The sequence below is a fragment of the Anopheles gambiae genome, chromosome 2, assembly GCF_943734735.2.
Source record: "Anopheles gambiae chromosome 2, idAnoGambNW_F1_1, whole genome shotgun sequence".
NCBI lineage: Eukaryota > Metazoa > Arthropoda > Insecta > Diptera > Culicidae > Anopheles > Anopheles gambiae.
The window spans coordinates 115,881,061-115,895,640 of NC_064601.1; the positions used below are offsets into that span (position 1 = coordinate 115,881,061).

The following is a 14,580-nucleotide window of genomic DNA, read 5'->3' on the forward strand; positions in this document are numbered from 1 at the left end:
CGGTCGGTGTGCCTCTGCAAATTGAGACGGAATAATTCAACCGTTGGTGAAGCTTCACGCTCAATTGAGGGATTATTTTCAACAAAATATTTGCATTTCTATTTTCTATCGATTTTCGATGCATTCACAGCCGCTAATTTTCATTCTTTCGTTTCTCCTGCAGCAATACCACCGTTCGGTACAGGAAGTCGCACTTCGCGGAACGTTATGTATTTTCATTTTATTTTCTCGTTCTCAACCTAAACACTACACATTTAACATCGACGTCCCGTTACTGACCGCCTCCCCTCCTTCCCCTCGCCACCCATTCAGCTTTCCCCGTGCATCCTCCTGATGCCCTGCGCTAGCCGAAGCTTCTCCGCTGCCATCTCACGGTACGCCTGTACGGCCAGGTTCAGCTGAACCTTCTTCGTGGCCTGCCCGTTCACAAACTGCTCTATGATCGACAGGTACTGTTCGTCCTGTTTCAACTCGTCAACCGACTTTTCGGCCGCATCAAACAAGCTGGGCATTTGCGTTTGGAGTGCAATCTGCTTCACGCCCTCATCGATCGGCATACCGTGCAGCGTGGAGTACAGCACGATCAGCTCAATTCCATTGCGCAGATAGTCCTGTTTGATCATGTCCAGCAGCAGATCGTCGATCAGCCTGTGCCAGGCAAGGAAGAACACAAATGGGCCAAAGTGGCGCGTCGACCGCAGTGCGTCGAACGATCGGCTTTCGTTGATGTGCTGGTACACTTTGGCCGTGATGTGGTGGTAGTCCTTCTCGTACGGCTCGAACTGTACGCAGGCCCGATCCAGCACGAACTCGTACTTGCCCTCCTCGAGCAGACGCTGCAGATGCTCGTCCTCGAACATCGGTGGCTGGTGGATGGATCGGCCGGTAAGCGGGAAGTAGATCTGGTTCAGACGCTTGCGCATCTCGTACGGCGCTTCCTGCAGCGTGCCGTCCGGATGGCGCACCACGATCGAGCGCTGACTGTTCTTCAACCCGTACGTGATGTCGGTAAAGACGAACTTCGAGGAGGAAAGTGATTTGAGCGCGCCGTCCTTCGATATGACACGGCAGCTGTCCTGCTGTTCCTGCACGACCGGTGGCATCTGCAGCATCTGTTGGGCCTGCTCGATCGAATGCAGCAGCTCGCGTCGCAGCTGCTCGTCGGTCATGAACCGATACTCGACCGTGTTATCTTTGACCGAGCGCTTCCGGAACACCTTGTCCAGTTCCAGCCGCGTAATGGACTTGAGCAGCTGCTGCACATCGTCGCGCAGAAATGCAGGTGCCGGATCTTTCTCTGCAAAGGTAGCGAGGAATGGGTTGGATAGATTTCGTGGCAAAGCACACACACGACGGCCGGGACCAACACTCACCGTAGCTAAGGAAAGGTTCACTGTTGGACTGGGGTGTGGAGCTTAGCGAGCGACACAGGGTCGGATTGGTGTGAGAAACTGTACTACTTCGCCTTGCCAAACCACCGATCAGGCGGAGATCTTTAAACAGCTTCCACATCCTTTTAGTTGGAGCAGACTCTGTGGAAAGTATTGTATAATTTGTAGCACGTTTGTTTGGAGTCGGCAAATTTACACTGCGAAGAAAAACATCACCGAACGAAACGTCAAACAATGGGTGAGCTGCTGACCACACGAAGCCAAATTGGTTTGTTATTTCGGTGTACAATTTTTATAATGAATTGGTTGATTATTTTGCCTATAAATAATACGCAAAATTAATTTATCAAGAAAAATCTACATTCCGGATAAAATTGTAAAGAACAAAAATTAAATTACGCTACACTGTGGGACGGTCTACCAGGCTGACAGCAGAACGCGTTGACAGTTGATGAGCGCGGAGAAGAAAAAAACCGTTCCTTCACCGCGTTTCGAATCCCCCCTCCAGTAGGCAGCAGCACTGCCCCGATAGTTGCCCGATTCTCGCTGGTGCTAATCCGCGCTTCATCGGACGATTCGAGTGCAGAAAACGCTCAAGAGGTGAACACACATATTTTTGCGTCAATTACTTCGCCCGCGGAAGGTCAGCAGACACAAGCCCATACAAGGTGTGTGTGCGTGCGTTTGAGTGTGTGTATCTGTGCGCATCGTAGACGGGTCGGTATGGTAGGACAGATCTAAGCAGGGAACTTAGCTTGACCCCAAAACAAGAATCATAGTGTGCTGTGGTCGCAAAGATACCGAGTGTACCGCATTGCTCATTCTACCAGAAACGCACGTTCCCCCCCCAAAAAACATGTCTCAGTCCAAGTTGAAGCAAGTGTTTAGCTACCAATCGTGGGTACACGCGGTATCCGGATCGGCGGTAAATGAGCACATCGCAAGCTTGTGTCCAACCACCCCAAATGAACCTGTCCCGCTGAACGAGTTTTCTCTCCTTCCAGGGTAGCGTGATTGCGATGTCAGCCTTCTATCCACTGGACACCGTACGTAGTCGTCTGCAGTGTAAGTAAATAGATCTAAGTAGGCCTTCCGTTAGTTGCAATTACGTAAATACGACTGCTGCTGGACCGCTTCTCGTCCAGTCACCTCCGCTTTGCTAGAGCAAGCAGAGAGGCAAAGGTCATGTAGCAGGGAGGTTTCCCGTGTGGACTTCTTATCGAATTTGATACCCAATTAGCTAACCTGTGTGATGGTGATAAGCCAGACGCTAAATCCCATTCGCGCTGTTGCTATCCAATCTCTTCCGTTGCTTTTACCAATTTAACCATTTGTTTCAATTTTTCACATCTTTCCAGTGGAAGAACCCGAACGGCGCAAAGCGCTCAGCACGTGGCGCGTCCTCCGCAGCCTGATCGACGAGGAGGGCTTTGAAACGCTGTACCGCGGCCTGGTCCCCGTCCTCGAGAGCCTCTGCATCTCCAACTTTGTCTACTTCTACACCTTCCACAGTCTGAAGGCACTGCGGGGAGGCGGCGGTCAATCCGCCCTCGGCGATCTGCTGCTCGGATCACTGGCGGGCGTAGTGAACGTACTAACCACAACACCATGCTGGGTAGTTAACACACGACTAAAGATGAAAGGACTCGGCCAGCAGCACGGCAAACGGGCAAACGGTCCAGTCGCCCCCGGCAGCGACGTACAGTACGACGGGTTGCTCGACGGTCTACAGTACATCGCTCGGACGGAGGGCGTACGGGGGCTGTGGGCTGGCGCAGTGCCCTCCCTCATGCTCGTCATCAATCCCGCCATCCAGTTCATGGTGTACGAGTCGCTCAAGCGTCGCCTGACCGCAGCTGGAAACGCCAAATCATCACCCTCCGCCATCACGTTCTTCAGCATAGGCGCGGTCGCAAAGATGATCGCCACCGTGCTGACCTACCCGCTGCAGCTGGTACAAACGAAACTGCGCCACGGGAACACGGACCGCAGCCTGAACCTACCGCCCAACGTCGATACCGTGCAGATGCTGCTGATCATCCTGAAGCGCCAGGGCGTTGCTGGACTGTTCCGTGGGCTGGAAGCGAAGCTGCTGCAAACCGTGCTTACGGCGGCCCTTATGTTTATGGCATACGAAAAGATTGCCCGGTTTGTCACGTCCCTGCTGCTGACGAAGGGTGGCGTCACTGCGGTACGACACTGAGAGGTGGGGGAGGGGGGTTTGAGAACCAAAATTTTCCAAAACGGCTCTACCAAACAGTCGCTCTTTGTGACTCTCTGTCTGTCTCTCTCTCTCTTTCTCTATCTGCATCCCTTTATTTTCGGGTGGCTATTGGTGGCATGCTTGGCAGGGAATGAACCGAAAACCATCGGTTTATCCGTGCCGCACCTAGTCTAGTCTTGGACGAACAAAGTTTTATTTAACGGTTTAATTGTATGCTTCTACCATCGGTCCGTTTACTATGTTTGACTACTACTGTGATGATGATGATGATGATGATGATGGTAATAGTAATCGACCCTTACCGACATTCCCCTCACGCATGACTATTATTATTATTATTATTATTATTTAAAACCAACATATAGTTAATTGTACTAACAATTGTGTCGCGAACTTTTGGTTTGTTTTAGTCCATCATCATTTTGGGGTCATTGTTTTCGGGTCCATCAGCTTTAATTGATTTCCAAATGGGATAATGGGGATATTGGGGGAAAAAACAGGTGGCTAAAAGGAGGTGGTAAAATTAGTTTTCCATTTTGACTACGTTTAAATTTACGTGTGCTTAGCGAATAAGGCACCGCCACCAGGTGCCAGAGGTGCAAGTGGAAAGAGGTGAAAAGAATGGAAAATAAAAATGAATTAAAATATTATACTCCATTGTTCTTTCGCTGAGAGTGGGACACACAGTGCAACAACGGCTAATTTATAGTTTAAGGCTGTACGATTTATTAACTTAGTTTCATCGGAATTTAATGTCTAGAGCTGTGTGTGTGTTTTTCTTTAATTACATGGGAGAGTAGCATGGACCAGGGGCGGCCCCCACCAGTCAACTTGGCGACGCGTACGGGGGACGCCGCAGCCTACTACTACTACTATTGTATGTAAATTGTGTTACTATCTTCCCCTTTCGTGGGTTGGATATTTTGCTTTTTTTTCTTCCTTTCATAGACTTGTTTCATTTTTGTGTTTTATTCTTTTATTCTACCCATGGTTTATCGTATCGTACTTTCTTTTGTTTGTTTTGTTTTTGCGTAACGCTCTATAATAGTGCGATAGAGTATCTGAACCCCTAGTTACTGCTGTTTAGTATTTACATAGTATAAGTTTTGTCCATAATCTAAATTGCGCCCAACAAATAAACAAACAAACGCAAGGTAAGGTGGTTTAGGGTATCCGGGAGGAGGTGATAGAATTCGGTAGGTAAATCGGTATTTAAATCCTTTACACCCTTTTGAAACGAAACAAATATGAAAACTCGCACATAATTACCACAACAGATGGTGGTGTCCTGATATTCCTGTTCAATGCTTACTTCACCTTCGACAGCCTTCTTCCAACCTAGGGTGTGGTGCTGCTGTCTCTCTCTATTGCTATAGCAACGAGCTGTGTGTGCTGCTAACTGGCTTTACACTATTATAGGGTTTGTTAAGCTTCTTCCCGCTCCCCCGTTCGCTTTCTATTTTTGCAGCACAAACAGTACAAACATTTTGCGGGTTCGCTTTGCTGCGGAACTTTGAACCTTCCTGCTGCTCTCCCTCCAGTCATTTCGTAGCTGTTTCACTAAAACTAAAGGATTTCATTGTTTTGTTTTTCTTCTTCTTTGCTTCTTTGCTTTCTCTGTGAAGAAAAGAGTAATTCGATTAATTGGAAACGCTCATCTAACTACGAAGAACCACTAAAAACAAAACGTACAACAACACAAGCATCGCAACAAGCTTTCTCCTGCGTCTAAACTAAATGCCATAAAGATACATAACATAAAAAAGGAGTATGCCTAATGTATATTGTAAAAAAGAAAATAAAAAAAAACTCCCTTACTCAAACATCTCTCACATATTACTGCGAATTGTATCTACACATAGGTGTGCCCGAGCCTATCTCTTTTTTGTAGTATGTTGCTCCAAAACTTCGGGACTACACCACATCCCCCCGGCAGGTCACTCTCTGGTCTGTTCGTTAATCGCGTATCTACCATACATATATCTAAATCGTTTATGTCCGGAACACACCACACCTTTAAAGCTCAACTGCAGCTTACGGAGACGGAAGATTATAAAGATAGTAAAAAGACTCACATCCTCCTCTGACAGATCCCTTCTATCAGGTGCGGCGGTGCATTACGGCTTGAGGTTGGCTTGATTTCTTATACCTCTCTCTCTCTCTCTCTTTTTCTCTTTGTATGAATGCTTTTCATCACTACACGCTCCCTCCCTGTTCTGCCTCACTCTCTTACAAGGAGGTAATTGAATGAATTTACAGCTTTTCTAATTCGTTATTGGGCAACAATAGTACTGTTGTGTCCCATGGATTTCTTAAGCAACCAAATTTACAGCGTCTTTACTTTGAATTCTTCTTATTACAAGTCACCCACCGAATGTCGCTTTGCACGGACTACTACTACACCACTTCATCCATCTCTTCATTCTCTTAGCCCTTGCTGCAAATATATGTATTTGATAGAGTGTAAATCTAGTAGGCATGCTTCTATGTACACAGACTATAAAACTAGCGCCATCAAACCAACGTAGCGTACGCGCTTAGGGGATATTGGAGGATTTCCTTTATGCCAATCCACTGCTTGATAGTGCCGGTTTTATCTATTTGCCTTTTTCTTTTTTTTCTATCATCCAATTTACGTTATTCGTCGTCTCGGCATTTCGCGCCACCTTTATTGGCTTCCATCGGACGAACAACACACATTCACTTCAATTCCCTTGTATAATGTTCTGCTTCGATTTTTGCCGGGTTTTTTTTTTCACTTCCGCCATCATTTCGTCCAATGGTTTGCCTAGCGCAAATAAGTAGTTTTTTTTTTCTATGTACAATTTCATGTTACATGGTTTTGCTTTTCTTTTTCTCAGCCTCAGGTGGGCTTTCGGTAGCCCTGTGTCATAAATTCTGTCCCACACTTTCCGTTCCAGTTTGCTTGCTTTATTAACAACGTTCCCGGCGCACTAAATTGCATATTCAAACAACGAAGGGGATTGGGGGAGTGCTTTCTAAAATGTACGTAACGAACGAAAAAAAGCACTTCAAACAAGAAAAATGGTTATTGGAAAACCATCGAGACTTTTGAAAGAGCTCACACGTCAGACACGGAGGGAGGGATGGGTTGGTTTTGATCGCCCGTGGGAGGCAGTAGCACGACGGGAGTACACTAACGACACTCGAAACCTGACCCGGTAATAAAACAGTACTACAAACAAAATGCACATTATTAATCTTGTGACACACGCACGTGTTTAGATCGTGATTTTTCAAGTACAATAGTAAGATCTACTCAAAAAAAAACGTTCTCTGCTAACCATGTAATGGAAATGGCTTTCTCTAGTCCTCTTTTCGTCGCCAACTTCGATCCACAATGACGACTTCAGGAAAGCTGCCCATCCATCACACATCCTTTGGATCGACACACAGCAACATCCGCCTGCCATTGCTATGCCAAGTGAGGAACGCGGCCTACTCCGTTCGCACTTCCATATACACGTAATTGGATCTTATTCACTCTTTCTCTCTCCTAGATCCCTTTTCCCCGGATCCTTACATCCCCCTGGGCCGAGCTCTATTATCGATGATAAAACCCATTGCTACCGCCACCACCACCAGCCATGCCGCTACCCGACTCACTGCGCTGATGGTGATGATGAGCCTTTGAGTGGAATCCGCCACCATTGCGACCACCGAACCGTCTGCCACCGGTACGAAACCCACTATTTCCACCACCACCATGATGCCGATGGCCATTTCCATTCTGGTAGTAGCCACCACCGCCACCACCACCGCGGTAGTTGTTCTGGTGATGATTGTTGAAGTGGTTGCGGTTGCCACCGTTACCCATCCATTTGCCATTGCTGCCGCCACCGCCCGTTTGGTGATTCTGGTACTGCTGGAACGGGTTGTTGCCGTTGTTGCCACTGTTGTTGTTGTTGTTGTTGTTGTTATTGGGCCCGCCGGTACCTGCCTTGGTCTTCTTCGTGCGTCCTCTATCCATTTCCGTTTCTCGATCGTCTTCAATCTGGCGCTTGCGTTCCTCCCGTCGATCATTGGCCAGCTCTCGGTCCATTGCCGTCTGCTGACCGTTCCAGCTCTTCACTGGGGCGCCGTATCCTCGATGCGAGTACTTCATCAGCATCTGAACAGCCGAAGCGCCACCATTCCGATTGCCATTGCCATTGCTGGACCCATTTCCTTCACCGCCCGGCGACGATGAGCGGCTTCCCGCTGCTCCATTCGAATGATGCCCGTTCGTCGTCGCAGTATAGCTGCTCTTCTTGCCAACTGCCCCATTTTGTGCGTGCCGATGCCCATTGCTCAATGGGGTAGTAGCGTCACCACCACCACCACCACCGTTCGCAGAAGCAGCACCATTTCGTTGCGGAACCACCTTTTGCTGCTTCTGTCCCGGGGAGCTAGTCGGGGAGGAAACGCCTGAGGTTGTCGGAGAGGAAGACTTGGAGGACGAAGCGGAACCGCTGTCCGGGTAGCTGAGCTGATCGGCCGTACTGCTCTTGGAGACCTTCCAAAGACCTGCCTTGGTTTTGATCATCTGTGGCGAGCGGGAGGAAGACGTGCTGGTCCGCTCCTCGTCATCCTGGTCCTCCTCCTCCTCGTCGTCATCGTCCCCGTCGTCTTCGTCTTGCTCCTCCTTAGCACTGCGTTTGCCGTTCGCAAACAACGACGGGGCGCTACTGTGCGGCTTGGCACGTTTGACCGCCGCACTGGCGCCACCGTTCGTGAGCACGAGCGATTTGCCGGCGATCGTAGCTCTACTGTGCGCCTTCTCGTCCTCATCGTCGTCCTCACTGGTGCTGCTGGTATCATCGCTATCGTACGGCACCAGACTGATCACGGCCGAGCCGGTCGAGCCGTTGCCGTTGTCCAACGATTTGCTCGGTGAACTGAGCGGCAGCTTCGGCATCGAGGCAAGCAGTGGAGTAGAGAGGGACTTTCCCTTCGCCTCACTGTGCTGCACACCGTTCAGGGGCGTCGCACTGCGCGCATTGATGTCGGGCAGTTTGGGTATTTTGCTGCTGCCGCCGGACATCATCTCCTGTTGTTGCTGGTGGTGCTTCAGGGGCGAGCAGAGCGGCGATGCATTCGACAGGGTGGATGCGGTCGACGAGGGTGAGGAAAAGTGGGCATGCTCTCTGCCGGAAGCGCTGGTCGATGAGGTTACGCTGGTGGCGGCAGCCGTGGCACTGTTGCCGCTAGCACCAGCGCTCCCGCCGGCGCCTGCTGATCTACTACTGCCGCCGGTGGTGACTGTTGCTGAGGGGTGGTGGCTGTTGCTGCTGCTGCTGTTGCTTCCGTTCGTCGTCGCGGTTGGTAGCACTGGCCCAATAAAGCCCGGCTTCTGCTCCAGCTTGCTCGGGAAGAGGCCACCAGCAGCTCCATTGCCGCCGCCAGTACCGAGCACCCGGAGTGGCGATGAATTAGTGACTTTTCCGGGCGTGCCACCACTCCCTCCACCACCCCCACTAGTACTCCCGCCACCGGCGGAACCACTGCCGAACCCGGTCGGCGTACTCCCGTTGCTCAGGTGGCCCATCGACGTGAGCGTGGCGGTACTGCTCGGCTGCCCCACGGAGACGGTGGCCTTCGGCCGGCAGGTCCCGTTCGTTAGGCCGACCGCACCGGCCGCCACACTTTCCAGCTCGTAAAACAGTATGTACGCGTTCGTGCTCATCACGTTGTGAATGCCGATGGGGCGCACGGAGCTGTCGTCGAACACGTGGTACCCGCCCGCATCCGTGTGCCCGATGGCGGTGTAGTGGCCGCAGTGCTGCGTACTTCCCAGATGCGTCACCATCGAGGTCAGCCGGTAGGTAAGCTTGCCGCCGTTCGAGCGCATGGCGGGCGACGAGTACGGCGTGAGGTCCAGCTTGGAGCGCAGCTCCACGTGCTTGTTGATTTTGGCACCGAGCATCGAGAAGCGCTTCAGCTGCACGCACAGCACGAACGGGGCACGCTCGAGCGAGAACTGCTTGGTGGCGGCGACGCGCCGCTTGCACGCCTCGCACTTGTACCCCATCTCCTCGAGCCGCTCGCGGGCAAAGTACAGCTCGAGCGCCTCGTCGATCGAGTTCGCTTTCCGGATGTCGAGCAGCAGGTCCTCGAAGTGCTGGAACGTGGTCGACACGTGCTGGCAGGACAGACACTTCACCTCGGACCGCAAATACCCGCCGAGGATTTGGTTCAGCGGGGTCGTTTCCTTGCTGTACTGGTCCAGCTCCTTGCTGTTCTTCGTTCGGCCGATGTAGGACTTTTCCATCGCCTCCACCAGATAGCGCAGAAACTCGTGTGCATCCTCCTGCCGGCCCGGCACTAGATGCTTGCACACGAGCCGCAGCTTCGAGTACACTAGGTACGGCCGGAACGCGGTCTGGTTGGACTGTGATTCGAGCAGTGTTTTGGCCATCGCACAGATAATGCAGCTACCGCCGGAACCTGCCGGAAAACAAAGCACCCCGCGCTCGATTAGAACCAGAACCAGCCAGTGGAAATTGAGAGGAGGAATGTGGAGCAATCGCTACTTACCGCCATCATCACATTTGGCCCGGTGCGGCTCATCCGACAGCAACCAGTTGGCGATCGCCGGCACGTGGAACAGGGCTTGCAGGGTCGAGTTAAGGTAGCAGGTGTTGCCCATGTTCATCATACCGGCTCCCACCAGCCACTTGCGTCCGGTCGTTTTCCATCCGATCTGGACGTTTTCGCGCGGGAAGAGCGTCCGTTTCGGCGTTGGCAGTGTGTTGGTGTCCATCCTTCCGGCGGCAGTGCTGCTAGCGGAGGCTGGGACGCCATCTGCAAGGGAGGGACACAGAGAGGGAGAGAGGGAGAGAAAGACACAGAGAGAGAAAAAGCATTAGTAAACGCGCTCTTCCACGGTTGACTGGTACGACGGCATCACTTTCATTGCGTTGCTGCAGCTGCAAACGACGCAGAGACGCTTCCAGACGATCCACCATGCTGTTGCTGCTGCTGCTGCTGACCGCATCGAGAGATCGACGGCGGCGGTTGAGAGGAAAAGCAAATGTCTCCAACAAAATAAAGGCAGCTTACGAAAATAAATTTCAATTACAAACCACACTCCACACATCACACGCATCACGCACACAACCCCGCGTTGGGCGCTTTCCCTCCTTGATGGATTCACCACTGTGCGCGCTGGTAATGGAGAGCAGTGCCTTCTAAGATCGTTACAACGTACGTATTGCCAAGTAAGTGTGTGAGAATGAGCAACTAATTTTCCTGCGTTCGTGTACTGCCCCGCCTGGGATCAACCTACCTTCGACGATCTGCGACAAAGTGACACTGGTTGTCCGCTGCCAGCGTCGGATCGTTTTTCGACGTGCGGTCGTACGCAGGCTACTCCACAGTGGGACCAGAAAGCGCAACACCAGCTGACAAAAGTAGCGAAACTGTAGCTTGACTAATCGCATAAAATGCATCCCGGTCGCGGCACGACTCCCCGGCGGCGTCGGCACATCATTAGGACGATGATTTTCGGGCCCTCTTGTTCGACGAAAGCCGCTGAAAAGGGGCGGCCGACGAGGGCGTGCGGCACAGCACAGCACACGTAATACTTCGTCGCTGCTAGCTGCCGCCCGGTCCGGAGTGTTTTCGTGTTTGTCGCACTGCTGCTACTAGTAGCTGGGATTTATTTCCGTCACTTAGACGCCCGGTCGCGATGCGCTCTGAGCGGTTGGGCAGGGTCGTATTTGGGTCATTGGAATGATACCGCGTGTGCGTCGTGTTAGAATTTCGATTTTTCACCCACTTCCCGCGGATCAACCCGTTCGTTCCGTGCCGAAGAAAACCCCACTTCACCGCAGTACGCAGCGCACAGACACCTGAAGGTGGCTTTAGCAGCACGTGTGTGCTCTCTAGTGTCAGATAATCAGAAGCACGTTCTCGGTGGTACCATTATCAGCCACACACACACACACTAAAAAAGGTGACCAAGGGGTGAGTCCACAGTACCACCCCGCAACACTTCTACTTCAACAGTTCACGCGCAATGGCAAAGGCCACCGTAATTCCTCGAGGACGAGAGCACTCGTGCTGGTGTGCGTGTATCCCTCCTTCTCTCTGGGCCTTAAAGGGTCACACTATTAATTAAGCCCCCCTTCACCCGTACGACCCGCGAGCGCAATAACATTAGGTGAAAATGCGCGTTCACTTTCTCGCACCAGGAGTTTTCCACTGGGGTCGGACTGAAGGTGAAATCCTAACTTTCCCTGCGGGGGCACGACGAGCGAGAGCAGCTATTGGGGACACCACACGCAGTGTTTTTCTTTTGGGAAACTGGAAAACTTGTTGGGATCGATACGACGACGACGACCATCACTTCATTTCTCTGCACACACAACACACTTCCGCAGTTGTCCGAGTATGCTGACAAATGTCAAAAATTCCTCACGCACATGATTATTTTGTCGCCCCCCTCGTCGTCTCTTGGTAAGTACAGCAGTAATAGTGAGATTTTCTCCCATTTGTCTGTACAAATAGCGCGCGCGGTGTTATCGATCTTTTTTTCTCCTTCAACCACCCACCACCTCTTTCCATCAACACACGTACTCACACACACACATACACATGCCCCACAACCCCGTTGGTCGTCTTCTTCTTGTTCGAATCGTATAGAAATGACAATTTGATTCGTCGTGTTTTGTCCCGCTAGTTGAGTGCTTCACTCGCTGCGGGAACGTGTGTCTGTGCTAAGCACCGTCCGCCCGAAAACTGCGAATGCCTTTGCTTGCAGTTCCGTTTGCTCAGCACAACATCAACAGCCGTATCGGGGTGACAGATGGCCGAGAGGAAACTCGTGCATGAGTCATTTGGAGGGCGGAATGAAACCTACAATGTGGTAGAGGGAGGGGGGGGGGGAGAATTTATGCACTTTCTCAATCCCCACACTTACCCGTGTGTGTGTCTGTTTTAAGATGCATGAAAACATAGAAGAACAAAAAAAAAAAAGGAACACTCCACTGCCCATTGCTACTTACTTTGTTGCTGAAGCACATTGGCAGACGATTTGGCCGCGCTGGGCGATTGGGAGGCAGAGAACTTCAGCGAACCGCCGCCGTTCATGGTCAGATGTGTGTTTGGCGCTCCACCAGCGGACGCTTTCGACGACAGACCAGCACCGAACGATGAGCCGGAGGTAGACGAGGAGTTGCCAAGGGAACCTCCACCGCTGCTGCTGTCGTTCGGTGTTGTCGCCTTCAGGACGATGTACTTGGACTTGAGCTTATCCAGGCTGGTGTTGTAGCTGGGACCTTCCTCGTACGTGATCGGCTTCACCTGCTGTCCCTGGCGCAGCGACTGGCTGATGGATTCCACCAAATCGTTCGCTCCGTCGTCCTCCAGCTCGCCATGCTGCTGGTCGAGCTCGCTGTCAAGGAGTGCCGGCACCGTCCGCCGGAACGGCTGCTGCTGCTGCTGCTTGTTGGTGGCCGCCGTGTGTGTGCTGGACGATCCGGTGGTTCCGTTCATTGTGACCCCGTTGCTCAGACCGCCGCCCGTTCGTCCATTTGTTGTGCCGCCCGACGAGTGCAACGCATCCCGTATTGCTGCGCTCACAAGCGATGGTGTCGAATCGCAAACCATTTGGATGGGCATTGCCGTCGACACTGCTGGGGGCTATGGGGATGAGGCGAGGAGGGGGTGTGAGTTTGTCCCAGTACCGCAACCGGGAACAGGCCACTACGGCGCTACAGCAGGCGGAGTGGGGGAGTGGGGGCCCGTGAGATGTTGCCTCTCACTAGGGAAAGTTTCACCTGTCACACTGAAACGCGCCGTTCTGCGTTTCGACTGCAATTTGGGTACTTTTTCACCGCCCTTCCACCAATACCAACAAACACACACACGCACACATACACATACGCGCGCGCGAGCGCCACCGAATGCCCTTGCTCTACCACACGTTCAGCAGTTTAAAGCGCCGTGTTATTCCCCGCACCAGCACGGATCTGGTCCAGGGAAGGGTTAATTCCAAAATTCGTGTTTTTTTGTTGCTGCTTTTACCACTTGCGGACGTCAGCGATCTGACTCCCTTCTCCTTGCGCACAACACCAAGGACTATTCCCTTCCCACAAACGCTTCGTCGCTTCGAACACTTTTACGTCGTCGTCCGGACAAATGTCATACGCACGTCGTAGCCGGAACCTTTTTGCGGGAACGTTTCTCTCCCCTCTGCCGTGGGGTTTGAAGGCCAGTTCACGCCACACAAACGACGAGATGTTGTACCCCGATCGGTACGCACTGTCACCACACATCCGTCGCTTCCCGTTCTGGTTGAAATTTTCGTCCCCAAAATACGCGACAAAACACACGCGTTTTTCGCTATTGAAGCGCTCGACGACCACGACGACCAAGAGCATGCGGCTCACGTACGTTCTTCTCCATCGTGCTACACACACTGTGCACACACATCTCTCGACGTACACAAAACACACTCACACACTACCAACCGTCAACCATACACACACACACACACACCGACGGACTGTGTGCGGCTGAAGCAGTGTGTGAGAGAGAGCGAGAGGGAGACTATGGCGCCCTTTCGAGGCGCGTTTGTGTAAGTGAAACAGTCGGACAGGGGCCGGGCGGTCGAATACACCGGGAGCACGGACGCAGGACGGAAAACACATACACACACACACGCATACGCACACGCACGAGTGCTGCTGGCACACGGAATAGTATGACAGAGGCGACGGGTTTTTTGGAACCACTTTTTCGAGGTTAAATGCTGCCTTCGCAACGATACTCGATGCTCGATGAAGTGCAGGCAACGTCCGGCACACTTTTCACACGCCTTTAGCAGGCGGCGTGAGTCCGCAAACACTAAATTCAGCCGTTTTGTTCGCGCTCGTTTACACTGCGGCGAAACCGTGTGTGTTTCTCAAAATCCGATTCCGTTTCGTGTGCTGTGGGGTAGGGGGAGTCATTCCCATCCGA

General features: G+C 52.0%; 3 protein-coding genes across 6 annotated transcripts; 1 reads left to right on the plus strand and 2 right to left on the minus strand.

The window, feature by feature from the left end:
- Positions 1-194: 194 nt before the first annotated feature.
- Positions 195-1,512, minus strand: LOC4576463 (small ribosomal subunit protein mS22). Its single transcript, XM_001237069.3, has 2 exons — positions 1,374-1,512; positions 195-1,297 (listed from the first exon to the last, which is right to left on the minus strand). Exons 1-2 carry the CDS (start codon positions 1,510-1,512, stop codon positions 309-311), a joined length of 1,128 nt encoding a protein of 375 aa, XP_001237070.3. The 3' UTR covers positions 195-308.
- A 217-nt stretch (positions 1,513-1,729) lies between these two features.
- On the plus strand, positions 1,730-4,265 carry LOC1269711 (peroxisomal membrane protein PMP34). Its single transcript, XM_308358.5, has 3 exons — positions 1,730-2,316; positions 2,396-2,456; positions 2,750-4,265. The coding sequence occupies exons 1-3, from the start codon at positions 2,248-2,250 to the stop codon at positions 3,592-3,594; spliced, it is 975 nt and encodes a 324-aa protein (XP_308358.4). The 5' UTR covers positions 1,730-2,247; the 3' UTR covers positions 3,595-4,265.
- Positions 4,266-4,317: 52 nt separating this feature from the next.
- LOC4576464 (ubiquitin carboxyl-terminal hydrolase 36) lies at positions 4,318-14,546 on the minus strand. Of its 4 annotated transcripts, none has more exons than XM_061645587.1 (4): positions 10,904-12,462; positions 10,526-10,672; positions 10,153-10,419; positions 4,318-10,062 (listed from the first exon to the last, which is right to left on the minus strand). In XM_061645587.1, the coding sequence occupies exons 1-4, from the start codon at positions 11,064-11,066 to the stop codon at positions 7,181-7,183; spliced, it is 3,459 nt and encodes a 1,152-aa protein (XP_061501571.1). In that variant the 5' UTR covers positions 11,067-12,462; the 3' UTR covers positions 4,318-7,180. The 4 variants fall into 4 exon arrangements, with proteins under 4 accessions (XP_061501571.1, XP_061501573.1, XP_061501570.1 ...); XM_061645589.1 differs by having other exon boundaries at positions 10,526-10,805; positions 10,904-11,046; XM_061645586.1 differs by lacking the exons at positions 10,526-10,672; positions 10,904-12,462 and adding an exon at positions 12,624-14,546.
- Between the last annotated feature and the right edge of the window lie 34 nt (positions 14,547-14,580).